This window comes from Pipra filicauda, unplaced genomic scaffold (assembly GCF_003945595.2).
Source record: "Pipra filicauda isolate LSUMZ 115617 unplaced genomic scaffold, ASM394559v2 scaffold3_size10097308_pilon, whole genome shotgun sequence".
Classification (NCBI taxonomy): domain Eukaryota; kingdom Metazoa; phylum Chordata; class Aves; order Passeriformes; family Pipridae; genus Pipra; species Pipra filicauda.
The window spans coordinates 9,573,716-9,588,468 of record NW_024104532.1 but is presented as its reverse complement, the minus strand read 5'-3'; the positions used below and the strand labels follow the sequence as shown (position 1 = coordinate 9,588,468).

Sequence of the window (14,753 nt, the reverse complement as noted above, 5' to 3'; positions counted from 1 at the left end):
TGGACGGGAACAAGGGACGCTCCAGGAGCAGCCGTGTGACCCCGTGGAACCCACCCAAAAACGCCACGTTTCCATTTCTTCTCGTCCTCACCAAAACGCATGAAAAAACCCACGTGTTTATGAGGTGGGCTGTAAGGGTAGAAGACCCTTCCGGGAGGTTTATTACGAGGAGATCAGGGCTTATTTTGCTTAGGAAGACTTTCCTAATGGCCTGGAAGAGCCATTTTTCCCAGAGCCAGTTTTAGATGTTTGCTTCTCCTGCATTCTAGAGAAACTCTCCCTGGCATGAGAAAAAGTACTTGCAGACATGTTTAAGGACCCCCACACTGGGGGGGATCCAGGGATGATAAAAGCCCTGAGAAAAGCAGGGGGTGTGTCTTTCCCCAGGCCCAGTGTTTGAAACACTGTTGAGGTTAATGTTCTTTAAGTCCAGTGTTCTCCACTTTGGAAATAAATTTTCCTACAATCCTTCCACTGCCTGGCATTTTGGGGGTACACATGCATTACCTTTCTTCACAGGACATTGGACAAGCCTAATGAAATGGCACGATTCAATTTCAAATTAAAGGCTGCAGAGAGAGTAATGAGGATGTATCAAAGTAAGCAGCCCAACACCTTTTGAAGCTTCCTCTCTCTCCACTCATGTGGAAAGGCATGCCAAGCTCTTTCCAAGCTGTGGACATTCAGGAAATTTTAGGGATAGATAATATGCTTTTCAGTTCAGCTTATTTGCTGGGGATGAGAAACTGCACTTGTACAAATGGTGTCAATGGGACTGGTACCAAACCTGCTGTTACAGGTGGGCTGCTCCTCTCCAGCTGCCTGCTGGCCTTGTGGCCAACTGTTGCCATGGACAACACTCTGGGTAGCCCTGCTGGCACCATGTAGGTGGGGATACAGCCCTTTATTTTCCTGTCCAAGGCCAGTTATAGCACCTATTGATTCATTTTTGAACAGTGTGACTCACTGAAGGCCTGGGAGCTGGACATAGAACCTTGCTCCAGCTCTCCCATGACCTGGTTGCTCTCCCTCATGCAGGGGAGTGCCCTACAGATGAGCTGTTGCCTCCCAGGGGTGATGGATTGGGTCTGAGCTGGGGCAGAGGATGAAGTCTCTGCTGTTCTTCTCACTGCTTGCAGAAGAACCTTTAGGGAGGCTTTTACAGGGGTATCTAGTCCTAAATAAAACCCTGAGGTTTCCCTGCACTTCAGAGCACTTTTGGGAGTGCACCTGACTGCCCCCAACCTGCCAAGGTGTCAGGCAGACGAGTCAGGGGTCTGCCCAGAGGAGCCTCAGCTTCACCTGCTGTAAGGACAGACGAGGTTTGTGAGCAGCCAGAGGGATGGTGATGCCCTCCAGAGCCAACATGACCACCAAATGCAGAGCTTTGGTTTTTCCTGGGATCACAGGACTCCTCAGGATCCTGCAGCTCACCTGTGCTTTGGGGTCCTGGCTTTGAGCACAGGGAGGACTCAGACACAGCCCTGCTGGACTAACTGGATGAGACCTTGGTCCCCAGTGCAGTCCTAACCCACAGGCAGCAAAGCTCTTCCTGGTGGTGTTTGGTCTCTGCCACAACACCAGAGAGGAAGCACAAGGGATAAAGGAGCAGCTCCATCTCTAACACGTCCACTGAGCCTTGCTCCTGGACTGGGATCCCATAAGACAAGGAGCCACTGCCCAAGAAATTCCCTGTCTTACCTGATGGAGTTAATGATCTTGGTGGCATCTTCCTCCGACCCCTCCACGTGGAACCCGTTTGGGATACTCTTCAAGGACAACCGGCTCAGCACATTCTCTGACCTGCTGCTGGTAATAGAGTGCCTTAGAGGGCTCCCAAAATCCCCCTCTGCTGGCTTTGCTGCTCCCTGCTCTTGCTTGTCAGCAGCCATGTGGTGAAGGGCTTCTCTCTGCTGGGCTGCCAGTTTCTGCTCCAAGAGCTCGGGGCTCTCCTTGGCCCTTTGCTGGATCAGGGGGGTGAGCGGGGCCTCAAAGCTGACACAGCTGTCGGTCTCGTCTGTGAGGGAGAGGACATCCAGAGAGTCCAGGCTGCTGTAGTATGTCCCTTTCATAAGGTCAGACTCAACAATCTTCTCAAAGGTCGAGCTGAAGCCATCCCTGATGTCTTTGAATTGAAAATGCTCCCTGTCATCATCGCTGCAGCTCAGCTTGGCATCTCCAGAAGCAAACCTGGACCAAAAGGGGAAAACACAAAAATACTGTCAAGGCAATTCTTGCCCCGTTCCACTTGAAGCTGGGAGGAAGGAGAAGAGGCAGAAATGGACACTGTGATTACAGGCCCTTGGGACCTTTCTGTGGTTTAACCTGCTTGACTCCTGATTTTATTACAAGTTTGTATAGCTGAAAAAGGCAGAGTTTTGTGATGAGCAATCCCAGAGGCCCAATCAACCCTTAATTTGCTCATGTCCCAGTAAAAAGCCAGACCTCTGAACTGGAGACGTTTGCACATGACACCTGCTACTGGATCCAATGCCAGAATGGATTTAATCTTCCTTTAAGCGTTCCAATTACGGTTACTTCAAAAGCATGAAAATCCTGAAGGCTGAGGATATTTCATCTAAGTTTGGATGTCAGCAGCAAATGTCTTTGATCCCTTTTACAGGGGAGGAAAACCAGAAGCTTTTAGGGAGCAATCCACATGCTGTAACTTCAGCCTCTTCCCTTAGATGAGGCACCCTGGAAGTGCAAGGCTGCCTCCAAAGAGTGTTCTCTCCACTGAGAGGGACGTGAAAGGTGACAAACACCCAGGCAGGGGAGGCTCCATCCTGTTTTACAGATGGCCTGGGGGATTCAGGCACAGCATTACAGGCTGTGAGATGCAAGAACCTAAAAACACAGCTTCCAGGGTTGCTGGAGGACTGTCAGCAACCCTGAATCTGCTTAGCTTTGGGTGCAGAGGCACACATTCCAGCACACATCTCAAACAAACCCACACTGGGAGAATTAATCTGAGTCAAATCCAGCAATAGTCTCTGACTGAGAGACCTGGAGAGCTCACAGAACAGAGCAGGACCTGCCTGAGATACCCCAGGGTCTCAGGTGAAACCTGCCTCCCCACTTCCAGCAGCCACTGGCAGAGCTCCATTTGCTCTGTCACAGTCCCACATTTCGTGGGTGACACAGGTAAAAGCTACAGGAACATTTCCTCCACCTATCATGGAGTTCACTTTCCTCACAGCAGCACATACAGCCAGAGGTGCACGTAGCCTTGTTGTGGCAGTGAGGAGAGGGCACAAAGCTACCAGGCTTCTTGTTCCCCATCTCTGCAAGAAAAATGCTCATGGAAAAGAATTTGAGCAAAGGCAGATTTTCCTGTTTCTGACGTGCCAGGGTGAGAGCCACTGAAAAGCAGAGGCCAACTCTGCTCTCGGGTTTCTTATTTCTCTGTGTGCCAAGAGGCTGAGGAACCCAAGCAGGTCAGGGTCCATGAAATGGCTGTGCCATGCCACCTTCCCTTCTTTGAGATGCTGCAGGCTGGTCAGCTGCAGCAGGAAAAGGGCATCCCAACACAGCAGGGAGCAGGACAGACCCACCTGAAGGGCTGTGCAAGGAGGGCGACAACCACATGTGGCTTACACCAGTCATGAGACCTGACAGGCCCCAAACCCCAAGGTTTTGCACCCTTTAAAGTCCCCTCTGATGTCTCAGCCACCAGAGATGCTGTTTTCAAGCCCAGCTCTGCATTCACATGGGTAAAAACTTACATGAATCCAGAGGCTCACATAATCCCTTGATTCCAAGAGCTCAAGGCTTTAGAAAACTGTCAGCCAGTTCATCAGAGCTGGCCATGCCTCAAAACAGCAGAAATGAGACAGAGAGCAGCAGCTCCAGCCCAAAGAGCCCTCAATCCCCAGGACAGCTTGTCTTCACAAACACATCTTTCCCTGGAGGGTGAACTGCAGTGCCTGGCCATGACAATGTGGACTGGAAAGATCTCCTTCCACAAAGCAGGAGGAACCTTAAAACCTTCATCTCCTTGTGACAGGAAGGACTTTACAGCCTAAATTACACCCAGGGATGGGAGTTCTGGACCTGCCTGGCAGACTATCCAGTTGCCAAACTTCTTGCAACAGCCTCCATCCCCAGTGAACCTCCATGGTCCCTCCCCTCCAGAGGGTCTGTGTCCTCCATACACCAAGGAAGAACCCTGGGGATTTGTGGCTTCTGCAGGTGCTCCAAGAGAGCCACAACACCACCCCTTGGCCTGCATTGCTTCACTGCAATCACCAGTGGAATGGCTTTGTGTGAGAGCACCTGTGCAGGAGGGCCCATCCCCGTGAGGTTGGGGGAACAGCAGGCGTTTCCAGGGTGCTGTGCACAGCAGCTGGGCCTGTGGGTGTTCTCCTGGGTGCTCCTGGCTATCACACCCACCAACAGCCATCAAGCCCTGCACCTCCTGGTTATTACTTAGCAGGTCCCACTGCCATAATCCCAAGCCAGACAGGTCCCATCCTCTCACCACACTGAACAGAATCATTTCCATTGACTGTTCACACCACAGACCTGGCATATGCCAGACCTTTACTTATCCCTTGAGCCCAAACTCACAGCAGGCAGCAAAGGGAGAAAGTCTGTGTCACCACAAATGTCCCAGCAAAGGCTGTGGAGGTCAGCACAGGAGCACTGGTCTTGGATGGGTCATAGAATCATAGAATGGTTTGGATTAGAAGGCACTGTAAAGCTTATCTCGTTCCCTGCCATGGGCAGGGACACCTTCCACTAGCCCAGGTTGCTCCAAGCCCCATCCAACCTGGCCTTGGACACTTCCAGGGATCCAGGGGCAGCCACAGCTTCTCTGGGCAAGCTGTGCCAGGGCCTCCCCACCCTCACAGGGAAGAATTCCTTTTTTATCTCTAATCTATCCCTTGTCCTCCTTCATCTTAAAACCGTTCCCCCTTGTACTGTCATTACACGCCCTTGTGAAAAGTCCCTCTCAGTGGGCATCGAGCACGTCACATCTCTCCTTGCCCAGTCCCAGAGAAGACAGAGGACAAAGAGACTGCACAGTTTACACTAATCCAGGAGCACCATCTGCATCCCATACAAGGAAAGCCAGGCTAAGGTAGGAGACGGGGAAAGACCTCGCTCCTGTGAATGAACCCAACGTTGCCTCCCCACGGGGAGGTGTCGCCTACTTATTACACAGCAGGGAAGGCAATTGCTCTGCTGAAATAAGGAGTTGTATATTTATGTGCATTGTAATCACAAGTTTTTGTAAGTGTATTGCAGGAAGAACACGGTGTCAAATTGCCTGTGCTGCCTTCCCTGTCTCTGGAAACTCCTGTTTATTGCTTACAGTGAGGCACACAGAGCAGGGCAACCAGGGATGGCTGAGCTGAACCACTCCTGAGTTGTATGCACTGAGTTGTTTACGTTTCATTTCTCACCGGTTAATTACTTGTTATAAAGTACAGCCTATCACAGAATCATAGAATCACAGCACATCCCGAGTTGGAAGGGACCCACGAGGATCACTGAGTCCAACTCCTGGCCCTGCACAGGACACCCCAACAATGTTCAACTTGCTGTCACAAGTTTGCTGCGTTGGTGGAGTGGGGAAGTCCTGCCAGAGAAGGACATGATGGAAATCAGGATTTTCTTGCCTATGCACTGCAGGCTTTTTGCAAAGTTTTTCTGAATCTTTATACGATGGAATTTGAATTTTTCGACAGCTATAGGTTGTCATGGGTGGAAATGTGTGGGCAAAGGCTGCAGTCCCAAAACTGCAGGGACTAAGTGTGTCTACAAGTCAAAGGTGGGGATTTCTCTATTAAAAGTTTGACTTTTTTGCATGAGTTCATGGGGCTGAAAGCAGAGAGTATCATTCACTGGTGGGCTCTCAGTTTGACTGCAGAGCTGTGACCTCCCTGAGATCAGCAGGGCCAATGTTGGGGGCTTCTGGGAAGGTGAAAGATCTTTAGGCAACACAGCCACAATGACAGGAAAATGGGGCTTTGACAAATGGTGTATCAGTCTGCCAATGGATGCCATGGGATAAACCAGAAAGGGGAAAAGGGGATTCGGTTGATGACAAAATGAAGTACAAGCATTAAAGCTTTGGCTGTATTTCCTGGAGTTTTTTACCAACCATTTCCTGCCTTCAGCAGGGCAATCATGGTTCCTTTCTCCAGCTCCACCATGGAGTGACGACCTTGAATGACTTTTCCCCCTTTAATTCTCCATTGGTTCAGCAGGAAGAGCAGGACTCATCCCCTCCTTCTGAAGTCCTTCAAAATTCAGGGACAAAATGCATCCAGCAGCAATATGTGGATGATGACAAGTGATTTGTCATCAGGAACAAGTACTTGACTGCTCATCAGTAAAACGTCAGGCCAGGTTCTCCTGTACCCAGAATGGGTCATTGCAGACACAGCAACTCCCCAAAGGGAGAAAAAAAACCTGGGGAAACTCAGAGGTGATGTGGGATGACAGTGACTTCCCAGTGCCTCGGTCCATCTGTCAGCTTTGCTTCTGCTGACCCACGTTGATCCAGGAGAGCCAGACAGTCCATATGGGCAGGACAGACCAGCTCCCTGCTGGGTTTGGCCCAGCCACACATTTCTGCCATTTAGCCCAAAGAATGGTGGTCAAAGTCCTAATGAGCCTGAACACAGTGAGCTAAACCCCATCCGCAGGCAATAAGTGCTTTCCCAGATTTCAGATGTGTCCCTGAAGTTTTCCAGCTGCCCTTCTGCCTTTGAATATAGCGTGTGACTTGTCCCTTGTGCATTCAGCTTCCCAAAAGACTTATTTGCTATCCAAGTGAATATGTTTAGAGTACAAGATCACGGGCTGTGCATGCAGAGCCCAGTCAGGTTGCATCATCTCCACATCCTCAGCCTGCCACTTCTCCCAATTCATGCCCAAGTACCTTAAAATAATTGCACTTGCAGTGATTGCAGCAGCATTCTCTGACCACTCCTAGCTTCCTCTTGAACTCATAGCCTCTGCCAGAGAGCCACCTACCAAGCAAATATGATTCCCTTGAAACCTGAGAGACTTGCAGATATCCAAGATCTGCCTGCGTAGCTTATAGGGCTCGTGGGACCTGCCTGGGGACTGGCTCCCTGAACTCTCCACGCAGCAGCAGCCTGCACTGGACACTCTTCCCCTTCAATACCTTCAGCTGTGCTCATTGGAACTGTGCTGCTGCTTCTTGTGGAAGGCCTTGAGTAAAACAAACCACCAGCTTTTTATAGGGGAGCCTGTTCAACACCGGAGAAGCAAAGAAGGAGGGACTCCTGCCATCAGCCCACACCCTGTGTGGCTCCCCAGCTCTGCTGACACTCCTGCCCACACTCCAGACAGCGCTCCAAACGATCAGCACAGCCTGGAGCCTGCACTGGGCTAAAGCCAGGAGCTGATCCACAGGCCACCTTGGCCACCCTGTCCTTTCCACACCTTCTCTTCAGAAGGCCATGCACCTCTGGGACAACCTCTGCTCCTCTTCTCCAGCCCCTCCTGCTTGCAGCATCTCCCCCAGCCCAGGATAGGTACACAGGCAGGGCTATAAAACTCACAACAGGCATCAACCCTGAGTGGCTACAGCTCCAGAGCCCTGGCTGATTTCTGGTGGCAAAGGGAAGCATCCATACCACTCCCACAGGAATGGCACGGGAAGTACCCCATCTCATCCCAGTGACCCCTCAGCCCCCAACCTTCAGAGCCCCAGGGAGTTCTAGAAACTTGTGGAGGCATAAAATCTGCCCCAGCCTGGAGAGTCCTCCTGTGAGCCAGGCTGACAGCACAGAGGACTCAGGGACCGAGGGCCATTGCACATGTGCTGGTTTGTCTCAGGCACTTGAGAATAGGATGACATTCACATCTTTTGTCTCACACTGCTGCCCCTGTGACACTCAGGCACTGGTAACACCTGCCACAGGAGCAGCAGAGAGCAAAGCTCAGTATCTTGCCCTCTCTTGGATGCACAGCTGTCACCCGCTAGCCCAGGGACTGCCAGAACTAGCCATGCTGCCAGAGACTTCCAGGGCACACCAGTCCCCCAGACCAGCCTGGCTCTGCACCATCCCCAGGCTGTCATACTTGCCCTAAGCAATCTCAGGTAACTCTGCCTTAAGTGCTGCAGCTGAATTCCCAACTTGTGAGACATGCTCAGAGTGAGCACAACCAACACCCAGCACTCCTGAGATCCCAAAAGCTTCTCCTTCACCTTAGTGATTCTGTGGGCAGGCACTGGCTCTAATTACAGCTTTTCTGCATTTGTAACAGGGACAAACTGCGTGAGAAGTCCAGAGAGAAAAGTCAGAAACAGGGGAAAACTCTGTGAGAAGCCCAGAGAGAAACAAGAGTGAAAAGCCACAGTCAGCCATGAGAACAGCTGCAGCTTCTTAAACTGATGAGTTACACACGGAGCAGAGTAACTCGAACCAAGGAGCCTTGAAAACAACACACACACAAACGAGAGCTGAGCCAACGCCACGACAGCTCCACACTCACCCGAACTGCTCCTCTGCCTCGTCAGCGCTTAGAGCCTCCGAGGATCCCAGGACGCTGTGCCACCGCTCCTTGCTGAGGGCCCCTCTGGGTATCTCCGGGCTAGGGGAGCCCCTCTCCCCCAAATCCGGGCTGCTCCGGCTGGGAATGTCCCCGTCCCGCTGCTGCCGCGGCGGCTGCTCCGGCCCCGTGACCAGCGCTGTGTCCACCCCGTTGGCCAGCACTGCCCCGTCCTCGGGGGCGCTCTCGCTGGCAGCGCCTGTCCCTTGTCCCTGCTCGCTGTGCCTCTCGCCTGGCTCTGTCACCGCTTCCAGATGTTCGTCCCGCGGGGCCCCGCGCTCCCCCTCCGCTCGGGAGGGCTGAGCATCATCGTGCCGGGGGCTGGCTCTCCCGCTGGCAGGCTCCGGGGGCTGGCCGAGCGGCTCGTCCCCGTCGCTGCAGGACGGCTGCGAGCCCGGGCAATGCGGCTCGCACTCCTCGCGCTCGGCGGACCATGGAACGGGGCCGCTCTCGCTCATGTTCCGCTTGTTGTCCCGGCGCTTGCGGGATCGCTCCCGGCGCTCAGCTCAGGCTCGCTACTACCTACAAGGGGAAAGAAAGCGTGTCATGGACACCGGCAAGGGCTGTCAGAAAGGCACAGGCTTTTGATAGCACCGCGGTAGAGATTTGAAGCTCCCACCCCTCCTCAAATCCTCAGTGTAAAAGTAAGGAAGGACCTTAAGGACTAGTGCTCCTTGCTCGGCACAGATCCGGAGAGGAAAGTCTGCTCTTGTGGCCCTGAAACATTGGGGCCTGGGCACCCACCTTCTCCTGCTGCTCTCATAACCCCTGTGGGCTCCTGCCAGGGTCTGTGCTCCTGAGGAGGGGTTCAATGGCAGGAACCCTTCCTGGCCAGCATCTCCTGCCTTCACATGGAGAGCTGCACCCATGAAGCTGGAGGAGGAGGAGGAGGAATAGCTGCAGGGGTTCAGCTTGAGGCTTTGGCAGTTTACACGGCTTGCTTCTCCGGAGTTTGGGTTGTCTGTGGTGTGGAAGACAGCCCCAGCCTCAGCACAGGAGACCTGTCCCACACAGGCTGTTAGTGCCCAGAGCTGGGGACAGGAACATGGCACAGCTGCCTTTCCCAGCCTGGCTATCAGGGTGCTATTCCCTAGTATTCCCTGCCCACCATAAATAGGTGAAACAGGCAATAGGTGTGATTTATTCGTTTTCTAACGCTTCAAAGCAGCTGTGATGTGCCAACCTGTGTGATTCTCCCTGCTGACTTTGCAGTTCTGCAGAGCATCCTGCCTGCCAGAGCACCACTTCTCTTTTCCCAGCACACAAGTGCTGCTGAAGGGTGTCACAAGCTGCCAGCTAAAACTCTGGCAAAAGTGTCCTGATCGAATGTACCCTGGGATGCTCTCTCTGTAGGACAAGGGAAGGACGCTTGTCTCATTGCACCAAACAAGATAAGTAGCTTTTTGATTAAAAAAAGGCACTTTATTGGCAAACACGTCTGTTGATGCAAAGCTTGCAAGTCTTATGAGCACCATCCTTAGCTGTGGGCTGTAGCCCCACAGTGCCATGTAAGCTTTTCTCCATCATAATCCCCACAGTTGCAACCAAGTGTCACCAGAATTGACCTCTTCTGGAAGCAGGAGTATTCTGTATGGCCCCCAGGCTGGGCCACTGTAACAGCTGATTTTAGTTTAAAACAAGATGTACCTTCGCAGATATTTTTAAAACATTATCTGGCTTCGTGGGGTTGTCCAGCCTAGAGGAAACAAAGCTCCAGGGAGACCTTAGAACCCCTTCCAGTGCCTAAAGGGGCTCCAAGAGAGCTGGAGAGGGACTTTTCACAAGGGTATGTAGTGACAGGACAGGGGCAAATGGCTTCACACTGACAGAGAGCAAGTTTAGATTAGAGTTTAGGAAGAAATTCTTGTGAGGTTGGTGAGGCACTGGAACATGTTGCTCAGTAAACCAGAGATTATACCTCTTCTCTGAGCAGCCATGAGGGTGTCCAGGGGTCAGCAAGGGGCTCTGGGTGCTCTGACTTGCTAAGTTTCAGCTCTCATTAGCAGGAAAATCACTAATTGCTTGGCCAGGTCAGCGCTCTACCAGTTCATGGTAACAAGGAGTGCAGGGCTGCTGCTGCCTCTGCCCTTACAACCCCTCACCCTGTGGAGATGTCAGCAGCCTCCTCCCTGCTGCCAGTTCCTCTTGAGCAAGGGAAAGTGGGATTTGGACCCAAAAACTCCTCTACAGCCTGGGTATGGGCAGATCCACACAGGTATGTGCTGGGCTGCTGGCTGAGCAGGACAGATCGTGAGGGGAACCCCAATTTCTGGCTGACTTTGCTCCGGTCCCACAGCCCAGGCAATCCTGGACCTCAGATCTAACCCTCTCTCTGTGTTCTCTTCCCACAGCTGGGAGGAGTGGGGAGTTCAGAGCTCTGCAGGGACGGGTTTGGGGTGGAGCCCTCCTCAAGGGTTGCACACGCTAGGGTCATGAGATGGGGCAGGGCCCTCCCGGAGGCAACGCTGGCAGTTTTACCTCTCCTCCAGGTGCATCCGTGAGCATCCCCCGCCGTCACAGCGTGTGCAGCATCGCCCCACCTACCACAGCCCGGGGCTCCCGATCCCGGCACGGCCCCTGCCTGCAACAAGGGAGCACAGAGAGTGAGACCCAGGCCAGAGAGGAGATTCCTGCTGATCTCCTGCCACCCTGCTGCTGCTCCATATTGGGCTGTTTCCCAGACCCACCCCACAGCCTGTTCTCTGCAGAGCTCTGCGAGGTGCTCTTCCCTCGGCACAAACCTCCCTGGTTTCCAGACATGGCACTACAAGAGTATTCCTCACGTAGGACTTCTGATATCTTTCCTTATGAACCCACTTTGACCAGCTAAAGCAGAGCAAAGGGACTCTGTGGTTGCAGGTTTCAGGAGAAACTTGATGATGATCCCACTGAATGTCCAATTTCACCCAGAGAGCAAGACACCTGTATCATGGACTGATCCCCCCCAACCACCCTCCTCAGCCACACCAACAAACCAAGAGCCAGGTTAGAGGTTTTTAAGCTTTTTGTAAGCTATGAAAGCATTGATGTAGCAGCATTTCCCTTGCAGGGTGTTTTGTACAATGCAGGAATGGGCAGTGATGCCTCTCCATGAGGTGACTCCAGGCTGGAGGAGCATGTCAGGTCACCACAGATGGTGTGGCACCTACAGACAGCTGCCTGAGGTTGTGGGCCAGACTTGCATAGAGTTGATGGAGACAGAGAGACAGGGCACTGCTGCCTGTGTGCTCCTAGAGGTGATGGGTGGATCAGGCTCCAGAAGTGCCACCTGCTTTCCAGTGGCTGGAAAGAGCCCATGGAGGAGCTTGGCAGCAAATACCTGTGTCAACTCCTTGTAGAGGGATCTGCTTACACCTTCTCTTGGGCTTGCCCTCAGAGGTCTTCAGCCTCATTCTCTGCCACCCTGACAAGAGAAAGGCCAACCTAGACTTCCTGGGACACCAGCACTTCAGCCTCCTGAATCCCACCTGCAGGAGCTGAGCCCTTCCAAGGGAAGTAAAAACAAGCCCTCAGGTTCACCCATATGGGCCAAGTCTCTTCTAGTTTGTTCTTCTGCCATCCCAAATGATGATGGAAAACCTGTAAATCTCTTTCCCACCAAATCCAGGACAGAAAATCAGTCCCAGGCACTTGGTGTTTCCATTTACTGACAGCAGGGCCAAGCCAATGCAGCATCTTCCAGGAATTTACTTGCAAAACTACCAACACTCTCCTGAGCATAACCACACTGTAACCTCAAGAAATGCTGAAACCCTAACATGGGCCAAATTTTAACTTTACCACAGTGAAGGTATAATACAGACATGCAACATCTATCCACTGCTCAAATCTTTGGAGGAATCTTTCCAGCAAAGCTTTTTGCTGGTCTTTTCCCTAACATGTGGCTTTTTTTAGTCCATTTTTTTAAAACTAGCCAGAAGGTTTGGGCTGAAATTCCCTGCCATCCATCCAAAAGCTTCAGTAGGAACCAGACACCACCCAAGCTGAATTCCAGTCCAATAGCTTGAGCTTGGCACAGCTGTATGCAACCAGAAAACAGGAAACTAAAAGCCGTTAGGAGACAGGCCTGAGTAAGAAATATTGGCAAACCTTAGTAAGTGATGTCCCAGCCATCCCTCCTAACTTTACCCAGCTTATATTTTTAATATTTTAAAAAAATAACATTTTTGTTATTATTGCATTATGCCACTGTTTCACTCTCTGTGAAGTCTTCCTGGGATGTTTGTGGTTTGGAAGGGAGGCTGAAGAGTCAATAGTTAAACCCTTAGTCATGCTCTTCCTTGGCCTTGGTTCCTGCTGGAACCAGGGAAGCCCTGGCAGGATGCAGGGACAGACTATTGCTGAGCCAGGAAAACCATCAGATTCCGGCGTATCCAAGCTGGGAGCTGAGCAGAGCCAGGAGGAGAGATCCAGGCCTCTCACAGCCTCCTGACCCCTTTGAGGTTTGCATGTCTCCTGTTGGATCCACATTCCACTGCTGCAGGGAGGCTGCCCTGTGCACCTGAAGTCTGCAGGCAAGCTGGGTGTGTATCCACACATGACAAACTACCAAACAAGGCACCAGCTATTTATGCTTGCAGTGACAGCCACTGGAAGCACACACAACTCACGAGTGGCTAAGGCTTCCCAGAAACGCCAGAGGAACTGGGAGGTTGGGTTGTAACAGTCTGTGGCTCCATTCCCAGCTCCTCATGGCGATGCCTTGTACTGAAGTCATGTAACCAGCTCCTGGCACACCCAGCCAGGCAGCCCAGCCACATCCCACATCAGCTGCAGAGGATCTCTCCCACCCTCCAGTCCATCCTGTGACCTGCTGCCTTCCCCATCTGCATGGGGAAGGAATATGGACAAAGGGAAGAGGAGACAAGCTGTGATGCCACAGCTTGGACAACTTGGAAGACAAACGATGGTGGAACAGCAACTGTCCATATCTGCCTCCAGCAAACAGCTGAAAGGTCACCAGTTCTGGACAAAGCCCAAAACCAGTCTCTCCACATCGTTCTGCCTGCTCTGGAAAGCACTGGAATGCAGCTCAGCCTCTGGCCCAAAGCTGCCACAGCTTCAACCAGGCTGTTGGGAGAGGACACACTGCAGCACTGGGGGAAGGGATGGGGGGGCTGGCATTCAGAGATTCCCTTTTTGGGGCTCCTTTCACTGCCCCAAAGCAGTAGAGCGTGGCTGTGTTGGACTGCAGGCTGGTATTCCCCAAGTCCCCACTCATTTCTTCTTGTTTCTGCTTTGCAAAGTGTTCTCCAATGCAGGTAAGGGCTGGAAGGTGATATGTGGGTTCCCAGCAGTGGATTTTCACAAGTCTTGTCCTTTCTGTAGGCTCAGGTACCCTCTCAAGTCACTGCTGCTTCCCCAGGTCCTGTGAGTAGGGTGGGCACCCCTTTCATGTCCACTGCTCCCAGCCTCCTGCAAATGTTACATGGGTTAGCATATAAAAAAGGGCTCTGGAAAGAAAAGGGAATGACCTGGCATATATTCCAGGCAGGACTAGTCACAGTGATGGCTACTGTGGCCCTGCTGGGCTGTAGAGATTTGGACCAGACCAGCTCTGGCCCACATAAGCAGAAGAACACGGATTTATCCTAGAAAGAGGCTGTTATTGCTGTAGGAGATGCTAAGGGAAGCCAAGGCATCCGTGACTCATTGCTAACCATGGCCTTTTCATCTCCTTCCCAGAGCTGGGGCTTGGTGGGAGAGATGGGACAGAAGCTGAAGGGATTGAGGACCCCATCCCTGTGGACTTTGATGCTGCCCTCTCTTGCAGGCCAGATCCAAGCAAGCCAACTACAACTGGCTTCGTTTATCAGAATCCCAGCAACGCCAGCTCACCACTGGGATGTGCTCAGTGCCACAGGACAGCACTGCAGGACAGCCACCGGCTCCCTGCTCCAGCCCCAGGTCTTGCACAGCTCCTGGACCACAGGGAGACAGGGCAGGGCTGGTTGGGAGCGATGGAGAGCAGAAATACCCCATCCCACGGTGGCTGGATTTGCAGCGGGGCCAGTGAAGCCGGGCGGGCATCCACTGCAGGGAAGCACCAATCCCAAAGAGGCCGGGCAGAGATGCAGCAAAGTTTGCCCTGATTGTGTGAGGGGTTGGAAACCACACAGCAGCTCTTTCAGGGACTTGCTCTGGAAGTCTCCCAGCTTTTGTTGAAGCTGAATGGCTGGTGGGAAATGATTTATTTTTAATTTTCTTCCCTGCGTTCG

The 14,753-nt window shown here is 52.4% G+C and overlaps 1 protein-coding gene across 2 annotated transcripts in view; it reads right to left on the bottom strand.

Moving 5' to 3' along the window:
* The window catches only part of PSD2 (pleckstrin and Sec7 domain containing 2), an 86,890-nt gene that overhangs the window by 34,831 nt on the left and 37,306 nt on the right, over nucleotides 1–14,753 (bottom strand). For both annotated transcript variants that reach the window (XM_027726242.2, XM_027726257.2), the window contains exons 2-4: nucleotides 11,014–11,116; nucleotides 8,479–9,057; nucleotides 1,702–2,190 (exon numbers count right to left, since the gene is read on the bottom strand). In XM_027726242.2, coding sequence (XP_027582043.1) covers nucleotides 1,702–2,190; nucleotides 8,479–8,993 — 1,004 coding nt within the window. In that variant the 5' untranslated portion in view covers nucleotides 8,994–9,057; nucleotides 11,014–11,116. The remainder of the gene's footprint in view (nucleotides 1–1,701; nucleotides 2,191–8,478; nucleotides 9,058–11,013; nucleotides 11,117–14,753) is intronic.